This window comes from Hypanus sabinus, chromosome 18 (assembly GCF_030144855.1).
Source record: "Hypanus sabinus isolate sHypSab1 chromosome 18, sHypSab1.hap1, whole genome shotgun sequence".
Lineage (NCBI taxonomy): Eukaryota > Metazoa > Chordata > Chondrichthyes > Myliobatiformes > Dasyatidae > Hypanus > Hypanus sabinus.
In genome coordinates, this window is record NC_082723.1 from 29,088,988 (window position 1) to 29,102,917 (window position 13,930).

At 44.0% G+C, this 13,930-nt stretch overlaps 1 protein-coding gene across 1 annotated transcript in view; it reads right to left on the reverse strand.

Annotated features, from left to right (window-relative positions):
* Nucleotides 1–1,597: 1,597 nt before the first annotated feature.
* Nucleotides 1,598–13,930, reverse strand: part of LOC132407440 (protein crumbs homolog 2-like) — a 167,136-nt gene continuing 154,803 nt past the window's right edge. The window contains exon 13 of the mRNA XM_059993943.1: nucleotides 1,598–6,661. Within this exon, the coding sequence (XP_059849926.1) occupies nucleotides 6,440–6,661 (222 nt within the window). The 3' untranslated portion in view covers nucleotides 1,598–6,439. The remainder of the gene's footprint in view (nucleotides 6,662–13,930) is intronic.

Consider the following 13,930-nt stretch of genomic DNA (forward strand, 5'->3'; position numbering starts at 1 on the left):
CTTCAGAAGTTTTAGTCCAAGAGGAGCCAAAGTTCGACATAACTTTGTGGGCTGAAGGGCCTGTATTGTGCTGTAGATTTTCTGTTTCCAAGAAAGGACCGAACCCAAATGAGATGTTCAGCTTGGACTGGGTGACATCTAAAATTGAAGGGATTGGTATATGCTACAGTTAATGATCCAAAGTTTCTCAGAGTGTGAATATTGTGTTTATCAATTTGTTTTCATTCAGCCTGTAATAACTTCCCCAGCAAGCCTGTTTAAAGTAAGGTTTAAACCTCACCTCATTCTAGTTCAGTGTGTTGATGAGGATAACGAAAGCCTGTTTCATTTTAAACTATTTATTTATTATTGTTACATGTATTGAGATAGAATAAAAAACTATCCCATTCAGACAAGATCATTCCATCCATCATCAACTACGCCCACCGCCCAGGCCATGCTCTCTTCTCACTGCAGCCAGCAGGAAGGAGGTACAGGAGCCTCAGGACTCTCACCACCAGGTTCAGGAACAGTTATTACCTAGTGGTGCTCTGCTGGGGATGGTATGGGAGTGAAGGCAGAGTGAAGAGTGGCCTCTATACTAACTTCAACTTCCAACACTCTACACAAAAACATACCAGATTACTGCATCAAATGAATGTGCAGTTTTGACTAATGCAAGGACTCGCTGATCTGGGTGATCAGATTTTTTGGGATAGGTTGGGGAAACTACTTGTTTCTCAGTAGTCGTGGTCAGATACAGTCCCCCCTCTTGATTTAGGGAGAGAAACATCTGAGAAGACTGTATTTCTCATGAATCAGATGTAGAATCCTCACATTAATGTGGTTCAGCATTCCGGAGAAAACTAGGGATATTTTGTCTCTATCACGTGGATCATGGGACAGAGGGTGTTGGTGTATCTGGGTCTTGGGACAGAGGGCATTGGTGTGTCTGGATCCTGGGACAGAGGGCGTTAGGGTGTTGGTGTGTCTGGGTCTTGGGACAGAGGGTGTTAGTGTGTCTGGGTTTTGGGTCAGAGGGCGTTGGTGTGTCTGGGTCTTAGGACAGAGGGCCCTTGGTGTGTCTGGATCTTGGGACAGAGGGCATTGGTGTGTCTGGATCTTGGGACAGAGGGCGTTGGTGTGTCTGGGGACAGAGGGCGTTGGTGTGTCTGGGTCTTGGGTCAGAGGGCGTTGGTGTGTCTGGGTCTTGGGACAGAGGGTGTTGGTGTGTCTGGGTCTTGGGACAGAGGGCGTTGGTGTGTCTGGGTCTTGAGACAGAGGGCCCTTGGTGTGTCTGGATCTTGGGACAGAGGGCATTGGTGTGTCTGGATCTTGGGTCAGAGGGCGCTGGTGTGTCTGGATCTTGGGACAGAGGGCGTTGGTGTGTCTGGGTCTTGGGTCAGAGGGCGCTGGTGTGTCTGGGTCTTGGGACAGAGGACGTTGGTGTGTCTGGATCTTGGGACAGAGAATGTCTGGGTCTTGGGACAGAGGGCATTGGTGTGTCTGGGTCTTGGGACAGAGGGAGTTGGTTTGTCTGGATCTTGGGACAGAGGGAGTTGGCGTATCTGGATCTTGGGTCAGAGGGCCCTTGGTGTGTCTGGATCGTGGGACAGAGGGCATTGGTGTGTCTGGGTCTTGGGACAGAGGGCGTTGGTGTGTCTGGATCTTCGGACAGAGGGCGTTGGTGTGTCTGGGTCTTGGGACAGAGGGCGTTGGTGTGTCTGGATCTTCGGACAGAGGGCATTGGTGTGTCTGGATCTTGGGACAGAGGGCATTGGAGTGTCTGCGTCTTAGGAAAGTTTCCTCAGGCCCACCAAATTCAGAATATTTTGCTTCCAAATTTTCAGATCACTCAAATAAATATCAACATTGTGATTTCATCAATTCTTTATATTACACCACATTTATCAATTACAGACATTTACATTTACAAACCTATGAAATTTACATCAATAGTGGGTTATGTTTTGCCAATACCCAATGTAATTTTATAAAGTTTAGCCAAAGTTGTACAAAAAGGTCACAATAGTAGTCGACTGTGTTTTTCTCCATGGGATTGCTCAGGTTCTGAGCTGAGTTCGCCCTAGGAAATAAGTCATGATGCTTACACCATTCACATTTCATCAAAAACATAAATGTTTACCAGGCAGCAATGTTTCACTGCAAGACAGGCAGCATCTGTGCAGGGGGATGATTTGGGCCTAATTCCTTGACCAGGTCTGACCAATCACAATCTACCCACCTTCACACCCACCTGTCACCTGTCAGCTTGTACTCCTTCCCCTTTCCACACCTTCACTCTCTGTCTTGGCGTGGAACATTAACTGTTCATTCTCCTCTGTATATGCCACCCGACCTGTAGAGTTTCTCATCATTGTTGGTTCCTAATGAAAGAGAAGATCCCAAAGAAGAGCTTTCTCTTCTTTGGAGGAACCTGCTTGGCTAAGTTTTACTGAAACTGTTTATGCCAAATATTTCGGAAAATTTTTTTACAAAATATAACATCCCAAGCAAAAATATCTTTTTATAACTTTAATTAAATATAAGCCCAGAAAATCAGGGAATTTACTTTCATTCCAAATATGGAGATGGAATAGACGTTGGTTTTCCCAGTAGTTGTGGATGGAAGAGGTTGAAAAGGGACTGATGAAACACGGTGCTGGGAGTGGAGAGGAAGGAGGCCCAAGCATTCAATCTTGAAACTAAGTTTGGGTCTCCATGCTGAGGCAGAAGCTGATGAATTTTGACATGGGTTTGGAGAGGGATGGAGATGACCATGCTTGGTAAAGGGAAGGAAAGACAGAGTGGGGCAGTGAACAGATGGGCTTGTTTATACAGTAAATGTTAGGGCACAGTGACTCCTGGATCATCTTGGTTTGCCTGCCACTAAAAGTACTCTCCAACCCAATAGTATCTGCAGGCTGAAAGGTAAAGCCAGCACTGCATCCACGCTGAGTTCACTGCCTCCACATTGAATTCCCTGGATTTCTACTTTTAGATTCCAACTGGTTCCATGTTTACAACTAATTAGAAATTAACACCACTGTGGAGTGTGAATGTTCAAAGACCTAGATAGAGTGGACGTGGAGAGGATGTTTCCAATATAAGAAGTGTCTAGAACCAGAGGGCACAGCCTCAGAATAGAAAGATGTCCCTTTAGAATGGACATGAGGAGGAATTGCCAGAGAATGGTGAATCTGTGGAATTCATTTCCATAGATGGCTATTGGAGGCAGATGTTGATAGGTTCTTGATTAGTAAGGGTATCAAAGGTTGAGCGGGGGGAGGTCTAGAGAATGGATTTGAGAAGGATAGTAAGACAGCCATGATGGAATAGCAGAATAGTCTTGATGGGCTGAATGGCTTAATTTTGCTCCTACAATATGTCTTACAGTCTTACGGAATACCTCACTGAGTAGACTGTACTGGACAGAACTGTGGATGGTATTTCTCACTTTTAGTGTTCAGGCTAATTCCATCATTTTTTAATGATGTTAAAATATGTTTGGCATTTTAAGTCGCAAGCATAACACCACAAAGACTTGAATGTAGGTTGTGGAGCCCAAAATACCTTCAGAATTGTAACCAAGCAAAGAATGTAGAAACAACCTCCCCAGTTTTGGAAACAGCTCAAATTCCAATGACGTTAAATAGAATTAGTGGAATTTGTGCCAAATGACAAAAAATTATAAAGGAGCTGGAAATTGCTATTGTAAGTTCCTAGAACATTTTACAAAATGCCCTCCAAAATTTATAAGGATGTTGCTTGGACTTGAGGACTTGAATAGGTTAGGGCTTCATTCCCTAAGGCAGAGGAAAATGAGAGGAGATTTGATGGAGGTATACAACATTATGAGAGGTATAGATAAGGTAAATGCAAGCAAGTTTTCCCCCACACTGTGATTGGGTGAGACTACAACTAGAGGTCATGGGTTAAATGTAAAAGGTGAAATGTTTAGGAGGAACATGAGGGGTAACTTCTTCACCTTGAGGGTGGTGAGAGTATGGAAAAGCTGCCAGTGGAAGAGGTGGATGTGGGTTCAATTTCAATATTAAAGTGAGATCTGGATAGGTACATGGGTATGGATGAGAGGGGTATGGAGGGCTATGGTCTGGGTGCAGGTCGACAGGACAAGGCAGATTAATAGTTCAGCACAGACTAGATGGGCTGAAGGGCCTGTCTCTGTGCTGTATTGTACTATGACGCTCTGACTAAAGGATCTTGTGTACAGTCAGGTCATGGATTGCAGTTTGACTCTTAACATTTCCCATGGTTAATTTGTTTCCACACTTGGTCAACTTCAAACTTCAAAGCCTTCCACACTCTCACTGCAGCCTGAGTTCGAGTGGCCTTCTGCGGATCGTCCTTTATCAACTCAGTGTGTGAAATGGCTAACACTCCAGAGATTCAGTTTACTTCCAAAAGTCAAATCTGCCTTTCTGTTGGCAGCGGCTTATCAATGCCCCACATCTCTGTTCTTACCCCTCCGTTCTCCTGGGGCTACAGGCCACTAGAGTTACTTCTTCTCATCACTTGCCCATCACCTCCCTCTGGTGCCCCTCTTCCTCTGCTTTTTCCCATGGTCCGCTCTTTCTCCTATCAAATGCCTCCTTTGACCCTTTGCCTTTTCCACCTATCATCTCCCAGCTTCTCACTTCACCCCTCTCCCTCACCCCCAGCCATCTGGCTTCACCCACCAACTTCTAGCAGCCAAAATAAGGAAGAGGGGGGAGGGCAAGAATTAATAATCCTCTCCCTCCCCTCTTTTTCTGGCTTGTGTCTCCTTCCTTCCCAATTCTGATGAAGGGTCTCGGCCCAAAATGTCAACTGTTTATTCGTTTCTATAAATGCCAGCTGATCTGCTGAGTTCCTCCAGCAATGTGTGTGTGTTTCCACACAGTTACCCTTCTTTTCCTCGCAGTGGCCAATGGAACTGCAGTGGTGACGGGTGACGACTGTGACCCCTCCGACCGCAACTGCACAGGGAGCATCGTTTCCCTAGGAAGACTCTCTCTGCTGTGGAGAACCCACCATTCAGTGAAGTGGTTATGAGGAAACTCCAGTTTATTGGCATACACTCATGTTGCACGACCTCAGCCTGGCAGCTTCCCGCCCCCACTGCAGCTTGTAAATAGAACAGACGAGGGCACAGTCTGTCAGTAACAACTGTTGATGCAACAACATAAGTGCTTTCAAGCTGTGTGCAGACTCACTGGTAGTGAACAAGTCTTTAATTAGACACAGAAGCCAAAGGAGAGGGATGCAGAATCCTGTGACTGTGACCATTTGCCTCTAGCACAGCATCACCTAATGTCATCATCCATCCTCTCCCAGCTAGCTGTATTCTAAAAATAGATCCCTCCATTTGTATTTAATACTAATTTGTTTCAATATATAATTAACTATAACTGTTCCCATACTTAATGATAATATACTCAAGTGGCCACTTTATTAGGTACACCTGCTTACTGATGCCAATTATGTGGCGCAATGCACTGCATTTAAGCAGGCAGACGTGGTCAAAAGGTTCAGTTGTGCAAACCGAACATCTGAATGGGGAAGAAATGTGATCCAACTGACTTTGATGGCAGAATGATTGTTGGTGCCAGACAGGGTGGTTTGAGTATCTCAGAAACTGCTGATCTTCTGGGTTTTTCACACACAATGCTCTCTAGAGTTTATAGACAATGGTGTGAAAAACAAAAAAAAACATCCAGTTCTGTGGGTGAAAATGCCTCATTAATGAGAGAGGTCAGAGTAGAATGGTCAGTCTTGTTCAAGCTGACAGGAAGGTGACAGTAACTCAAATAAACATACGTTACAACAGAGGTGGCAGAAGAGCATCTCTGAATGTATAACACATCAAGCCTTGAAGTGGATGAGCTACAGCAGCAGGAGACCACACCAGGTTCCACTCCTGCACCTAATAAAGTGGCAATTAAGGGTATTTTGATTTGTTTCTATATATATAATAAACTTAAATTCCAAAAAGAATTTGCTATTAAAAAGGGGGCTCAATTAAGAATCAAATTACAGTAAATATTTAAATAAATGAGCACATTTCCACCAGTTGGAATGCAGAACAGCTTTAAGAACTTCCACTTTTTTCTTCACAGGTTTGAGAAGTGGCTGTTGTAATCTGAATGATGAGGGGTTGACCTCTGGAAGTGATACCTCGTCGTACCTTTTGTGTGCACAGGAAATGCCTGAATCAGTCTCTGACTTCACACGTTATTCATGCGTGATTGCAGTGAACAGCGCAGTGCGAGTTTCCCCACCAGATGTGCCACCATCTCCAGTCTCCATGAGGATTGCACAGTGCCAACATCAAATGGGTTGCATCCCACTTGGTGAAGTGGGTGGCTCGGTAGAGTCAGTAGTACAGGGGTGGAGCGAAGGCACCTTAAGTGGTCCGATATTTCAGAGCACCTTGCCCTCTTCTGAGTCCAGTAGCCAATTATATCAGGCGCTCTTCGGGAGGCACCTTAAGGACACTGTCCATCTCCAGACGGGCACCGGCCACCTCCTGCTGGCTCGGGTTGTACGTCCCTTCAGTCTGCCGCTTCTTCCGGGCGGTCAGCACCACGAATATTAGAGCTATCGCAATGAGGAGCACGGCCCCACACGCCACGGGCACAGCCACGGCCAGCAGGGGGATAGCGTCCGCCTTGCTCCCTCTCTGCGAAGACAATGGGAGACCGTAAGTGCTGTTTTCAAACTGCTCACTGTCCTTCCCCCACCCTCAACTCCTCTTGAATTCAACAGGAAACAGAGCTGTCAGGTGCAGAGGGCAGAAACGTGCAAGAGCAATCAGCAAGGAGGAAAGAAAACACAGAGAACGAGGACAGGCAGGGCATTATTAGTCAAAAAGGGCACAGCAATTAGCATAGATTTGCTTACAGAAAACAATCTGTGATACATTCTACTGGCTCTTTTGAGTTCTGCTCAAGATACAGCCATAGAACACTACAGCACAGAAACAGGACCTTCGGCCCATCTAGTCCATGCCAAACTATTATTCTGCCTTATCCCATCAACCTGCACCTGAAGCACAGCCCACCATACCCCTCCCATGCACGTACCTACCCAAACCTCTTAAATGTTGCAATCAAACCTGTACCCACCACTTCCACTGGCAGCTCATTCCACACTCGCACTACACTCTGAGTGAAGTTCCCCCTCATATTCCCCTTAAACATTTCAACTGCCACCCTTAACCCATGACCTTTAGTTCAAGTCTCAACTAATGTCAGCGGAAAAAGCCTGCTTGCATTTACCCTATCTACACCCAGCCGTCACACAAATAAGAACATCATTCCTTGTTAGTGAGACATTTTTCATTGATTCTAATGTTTCTCTTTGTTCTACTTTGAATGCCTGCAAGAAAATGAATCTCAGGGTTGAATATGGTGACATATATATACCTTGATAATAAATTTACTCTGAAGTACATAATACCGAAGTTCAATGTTCCTCCAAAAGTTTAAACAACTCAGCAGAAAGGAATAAACGTTAGCTCAGGGTAAAGTGGATCTTGAAAATGAGTATAACAGCTTAGAGGAAGGTGTACTTGTTTAGTGAGAACCATGTCGCAGCATTGGTAAAACCTGCGGCCACCTCATGTCATCTAAAGTTACATAGGAGCACTACAACAGTTAGGGCAATGGATTCTTGTGAGGTTGGGACTGTTGGCTCACTTCTTATCACAGAACTTTAAGCCTTTGGGAAGGTTAGTATCCCACTGTCATACAGATATCCAACCCTACCCTCCTCAAGCCCTCCATCTCCTGTGTGCTGCAAGAATATAAAGGAGGATAGTAAAAGCTTCTTTAGGTATGTGAATAGCAAAAAAAATTGTTAAGACCAAAATTGGGCCATTGAAGACAGAAACAGGTGTATTTATTATGGGGAACAAGGAAATGGCAGATGAGTTGAACAGGTACTTTGGATCTGTCTTCACTAGGGAAGACACAAACAATCTCCCAGATGTAATAGTGGCCAAAGGAACTAGGGTAAAGGATGAACTGTCTGAAGGCTGATAAGTCCCCAGGACCTGATGGTCTGCATCCCAGGGTACTTAAAGAGATGGCTCTAGAAATCGTGGACGCATTGGTAATCATCTTCCAATGTTCTATAGATTCAGGAACAGTTCCTGCTGATTGGAGGGTGGCTAACGTTGTCCCACTTTTCAAGAAAGGAGGGAGAGAGAAAAAGGAATTATAGACTGGTTAGCCTGATGTCAGTGGTGGGAAAGATGCTGGAATCAATTATAAAAGAGGAAATTATGACACATTTGGATAGCAGTAGAAGGATCAGTCTGAGTCAGCATGGATTTATGAAGGAAAAATCATGCTTGACTAATCTCCTGGGGTTTTTAGAGGATGTAACTATGAAAATGGACAAGGGAGAGCCAGTGGATGTAGTGTACCTGGACTTCCAGAAAGCTTTTGATAAAGTCCCACATAGGAGATTAGTGGGCAAAATTAGGGCACATGATATTGGGGGCAGAGTACTGACATGGATTGAAAATTGGCTGGCTGACAGGAAACAAAGAGTAGTGATTAACGGGTCCCTTTCGGAATGGCAGGCTGTGACCAGTGGGGTACCGCAAGGTTCGGTGCTGGGACTGCAGCTGTTTACAATACACATTAATGATTTAGATGAAGGGATTAAAAGTAACATTAGCAAATTTGCTGATGACACAAAGCTGGGTGGCAGGGTGAAATGTCAGGAGGATGTTATGAGAATGCAGGGTGACGGACAGGTTGGGTGAGTGGGCAAATGTATGGCAGATGCAGTTTAATGTGGATAAATGCGAGGTTATCCACTTTGGTGGCAAGAACAGGAAGGCAGATTACTATCTAAATGGAGTTAAGTTAGGAAAAGGGGAAGTACAATGAGATCTAGGTGTTCTTGTACATCAGTCAATGAAAGCAAGCATGCAGGTACAGCAGGCAGTGAAGAAAGCTAATGGCATGCTGGCTTTTATAACAAGAGGAATTGAGTATAGGAGTAAAGAGGTCCTTCTGCAGCTGTACAGGGCCCTGGTGAGACCACGCCTGCAGTATTGTGTGCAGTTTTGGACTCCAAATTTGAGGAAGGACATTCTTGCTATTGAGGGCGTGCAGCGTAGGTTCACAAGGTTAATTCCCGGAATGGCGGGACTGTCATATTTTGAAAGATTGGAGTGACTGGGCTTGTATACGCTGGAATTTAGAAGGATGAGAGGAGATCTGATTGAAACATATAAGATTATTAAGGGATTGGACACACTGGAGGCAGGAAGCATGTTCCTGCTGATGGGTGAGTCCAGAACTAGAGGCCACAGTTTAAGAATAAGGGGTAGGCCATTTAGAAGAGATGCGGAAAAACTTTTTCACCCAGAGAGTGATGGATATGTGGAATGCTCTGCCCCAGAAGTCAGTGGAGGCCAAGTCTCTGGATGCATTCAAGAGAGAGTTAGATCTAGCTCTTATAGATAGCGGGGTCAAGGGATATGGGGAGAAGACAGGAACGGGGCACTGATTGTGTATGATCAGGCACGATCACAGTGAATGGTGGTGCTGGCTAGAAGAGCCGAATGGCCTACTCCTGCACCTACTGTCTATTGTTCAAGCTGTTAAGCAAGACATGGCCCCACACACCTAAAATGCTGGAGGAACTCAGCAGGTCACACTATGAGAAGGAATGAACAGTTAACATTTTGAGTTCAGACCCTTCTTCGGCACTGCAAAAGAAAAGGGGGTCACGTCACTTTTGGTCATTCCCTTAAAGGCACATCCTCCTTTCTGGTCCTGATGAAGGGTCTCAGCCCAAAATATCGAATGTTTATTCCCCTCCATAGACATTGCCTGACCTGCTGAGTTCCTCCAGTATTTTGTGTGTGTTACTTTGGATTTCCAGCATCTGCAGAACCTCTTGTGTTTATGACCCACAAAGCTGTCATGTTCTTTGTAGAGTGTGGCACTCACTCATTTCAACAATACCATCTGATAAAGAACCACACCCATCATCCAGATTAAAGCCCTCACTCTGCACCTTATCTTCATGCATTAAGGTCGGAATGGAAGCTTAAATCTATATCAGACATGTAGATATTAAATCTGCTTTTTGTTTTCATTGTGATCGAGTGTGCTTAACAAAACAGGGAGATGGGAACAAGAGTGACAGAGCTGGGGACAGGCCAGTTGGTGTACAAGTCAATGCAATTGTGAGGAAGGACAGGCAGATGATGGGGTAAAATTGCAGTCAGAGGGATGAACTGAAGTGTAACATGGGAGTAAAATCAAACATGGTGATGAATATAGGACAGAAGGTGTTACATTTGACTGCACGCAGAGTACGGAATAAGGTAGGTGATCTTGTAGTGCAGTTAGAGATTAGCAGGTATGACATGGGCATCACTCAGTCATGGCTGAAAGATCACAGATGGGAGCTTAACATCCAGACACTTGTATCGAGAGGAAAGGGAGGTGGGTGGGCTCTGTTGGTAAAAACAAAATCAAATTCTTAGAAAAAGATGACATATGATTGGAAGATGTAGAATCCTTGTCAATAGAGTTAACAAACTACAAGATTAAAAAGACCCTGATGGGTGTTATACGCAAATCCCTGAACAGTAGCCAGTATATGGAATATAAATTTCAATGGGAAATAGAAAAGTCATGTAATAAAAGCAATGTCAGAATCAGAATCAGGTTTGTTATCACCGACATGTGACGTGAAATTTGTTAACTTAGCAGCAGCAATTCAATGCAATACATAATATAGAAGAGAAAAAAAATAAAATTAATAATAATAAATAAGTAAATCAATTACAGTATACATATTGAATAGGTTAAAAAACCTGCAAAAAACAGAAATACTGTATTTTAAAAATATGTGAGATAGTGTCCAAGATTTCAATGTCCATTTAGGAATCAGATGGCAGAGGGGAAGAAGCTGTTCCTCAGTCACTGAATGTGTGCCTTCAGGCTTCTGTAGCTCCTACCTGATGGAAACAGCGACAAAGCTGACTAGATTTACAACCCTCTGTAGCTTCTTTCGGTCCTGTGCAGTTAGCCCACCCTCCTGGACCAGACAGTGATGCAGCCTGTCAGAATGCTCTCCACGGTACATCTATAGAAGTTTTTGAGTGTATTTGTTAACATAGCAAATCTCTTCAAACTCCAAATGAAGTATAGCTGCTGTCCTGCCTTCTTTATAACTACAACGATATGTTGGGACCAAGTTAGATCCTCAGAGATCTTGACACCCAGGAACTTGAAGATGCTCACCCTCTCTACTCCTGATCCCTCTGTGTATTCCTCTATGTATTCCTTTGTCTTACCCTTCCGGAAGTCCACAATCAGTTCTTTTGTCTTACTGACATTGAGTGCCAGGTTGTTGCTGCGGCACCACTCCACTAGTGGGCATGTCTCGCTCCTGTATGCCCTCTCCTCACCACCTGAGATTCTACCAACAATGGTTGTATCATCAGCAAATTTATAGATGGTATTACGGATTGTCGGGGGATTTCAATATGCAGGTACTGTAGATATGAAAATCCGGTTGGTGCTGGATCCAAAGAAAGTGGATTTGTGGAATGTCTACAAGATGGCTTCCTAGAGCACCTTGTGGCTGACCCCACAAGGAGAAAGGCTATTTTGGATTGGGTGTTGTGCAATGAACTAGATTTGATGAGAGAGCTTAAAGGAACCTTTGGGAGACAGTGGCCATAATATAATAGAATTCACCCTGCAGTTTGAGGGAGAAGACGAAGTCAGATGTATCAGTATTGCATCAGAGTAAAGGGAATTACAGAGGCACGAGAGAGAAGCAGGCCAAAGTTGATTGGAAGGAGACACTAGCAGGGATGACAGCAGAGCAGCAATGGCGGGAGTTTCTGGGAGCAATTCAGAAAGCACAGGATAGATCCTTCCCAAAGTAGTGTTATTCTAACTGGAGGATGATGCAACCGAGGCTGACAAAGACAGCATAAAAGCAAAAGGGAGGGCATGTTCTAGAGCAAAAATTAATGGGAAGTTAGAGGATTGGGAAGATTTTAAAAACTAACAGAAGGCAACAAAAAAAAAACATAAGGCGAGAAAAGATGAAATATGAAAATAAGCTAGCCAATGATATAAAAGAGGATACCAAAGGTTTTTTTCCGACATATAAAGAATAAAAGAGAGGCAAGAGTGGACTTTCAACTGCTGGAAAATGACGCTAGGGAGGTAGTGATGGAGGACAAAGAAATGGCAGACAAAATTAATGTATTTTGGATCAGTCTTCCAGGATCAGTATGCCAGGAACTCGAGAGTGTTGGGGTAGAAGTGAGTGTAGTTACTATTACTAAGGAGAAGATGCTTGAGAAGCTGAAAGGTCTGAAGATAGATAGGTCACCTGGACCAGATGGACTAAACCTCCAAAAGAGGCAGCTAAAGAGATTGTGGTGACATTAGTAATGATAGTTCAAGAATCATTAGTTTCTGGAATGGTTCTGGAGGTCTGGAAAATTGTAAATGTCACTCCACTCTTTAAAAAGGGAGGGTGGAAGAAGAAATTAAATTATAGACCAGATAACCTGACTTCTGTGGTTGGGAAGATGTTGGAGTCCATTATTAATGATGAGGTTTCGGGGTACTTAAAAGCTCATGATATAATAGGCCAAAGTCAACATGGTTTCCTTAAGGGGAAATCTTGCCCGAGAAATCTGTTGGAATTCCTTGAAGAAATCGCAGGCAGGATGAGCACCAGGGTAGCACTGTAGTAGCGCAACACTATTACAACACGGGGCATCAGAGTTCAGAGTTCAATTCCGGCATCATCTGGAAGGAGTCTGTACATTCCCCCACCCCCCATGTCTATGTTCTTATAAGACTCAGAAGAAATGGGATTTAGTCTATACTTTCTATGATCCAAATCAGTTGGTTGAGCTCAAACTTCATTTTATTGTTGTAGTTAACACTTGCAAATCCAACAGTTTATCACTTTGTCTGTAGTTAGGAGTCTGAGGAGATTTGGCATGTCACCAAAGACTGTGGAGAACATTCTGACGGGTGTAGAGGCACCAGGCACAGGATTGAAAGAGGCTGCAGAGGGTTGTGGAGTCATCCAGCTCCATCACAGTCAACCCTCACCATCAACAATGGAATCTTCAAAACTGATACCTGAGGAAGGTGGCATCCATTGGTGGGGACCGTATCACCCAGCACATGCCCTCTTCTTTTTACTACCATTAATGAGGTGGTACAGGAACCTGAAGACACACACTCAACAGTTTAGAAACAACTTCTTCCCCACCGCCATCAGGTTCCTGAACAATGAACCCCAGCTCACTGTTCCTCTTTTCCACAATTAGTTTACTCATTTTTTGTAACTGATTGTAATTTTTATGTCTTACATTGCACTGCTACTACAAAACAACAAATTTCATGACTAATGGCAGTGAAATCAATAAACCTGATTCAGACCGTTTTGATTTTTGCTTGCCAAGTCAAATCACCTCCAGGTTCAATTTAAAGATCATCGTCCAGAGAGTTATGTCTCTAACCCTTTACCTTTCCCACCTACCCAGCTTCACCTATCGCCTTCTACTCTCCTCTTTGCCAGCCCACCCCCACTTTGTTATTCTGGCATCATCCCCCTTCCTGAAGAAACGTTTCAGTTTGAAACGTTGACTATTTGTTTATTTCCATAGATGCTGCCTGACCTGTTGAGTTCCTTCAGCATTTTGCATGTGTGTTGCTTTGGATTTCCAGCATCTGCAGAATACGTTGTGCTCATGAGTTAAGCCTGTGCCCGGTTTCATTGAATGAATTTTTTTTTAAATTTAGGTTGCGTCTGATTGGCCCAGACAGGGGTGAGGAGAAGACTCCAATTAGACTAACTAAATTCAATCTGTTATTCATGAAGTGTTCTGATTGCAGCACTTATAGTAATAACATAAACATTCAACAAATGTTTG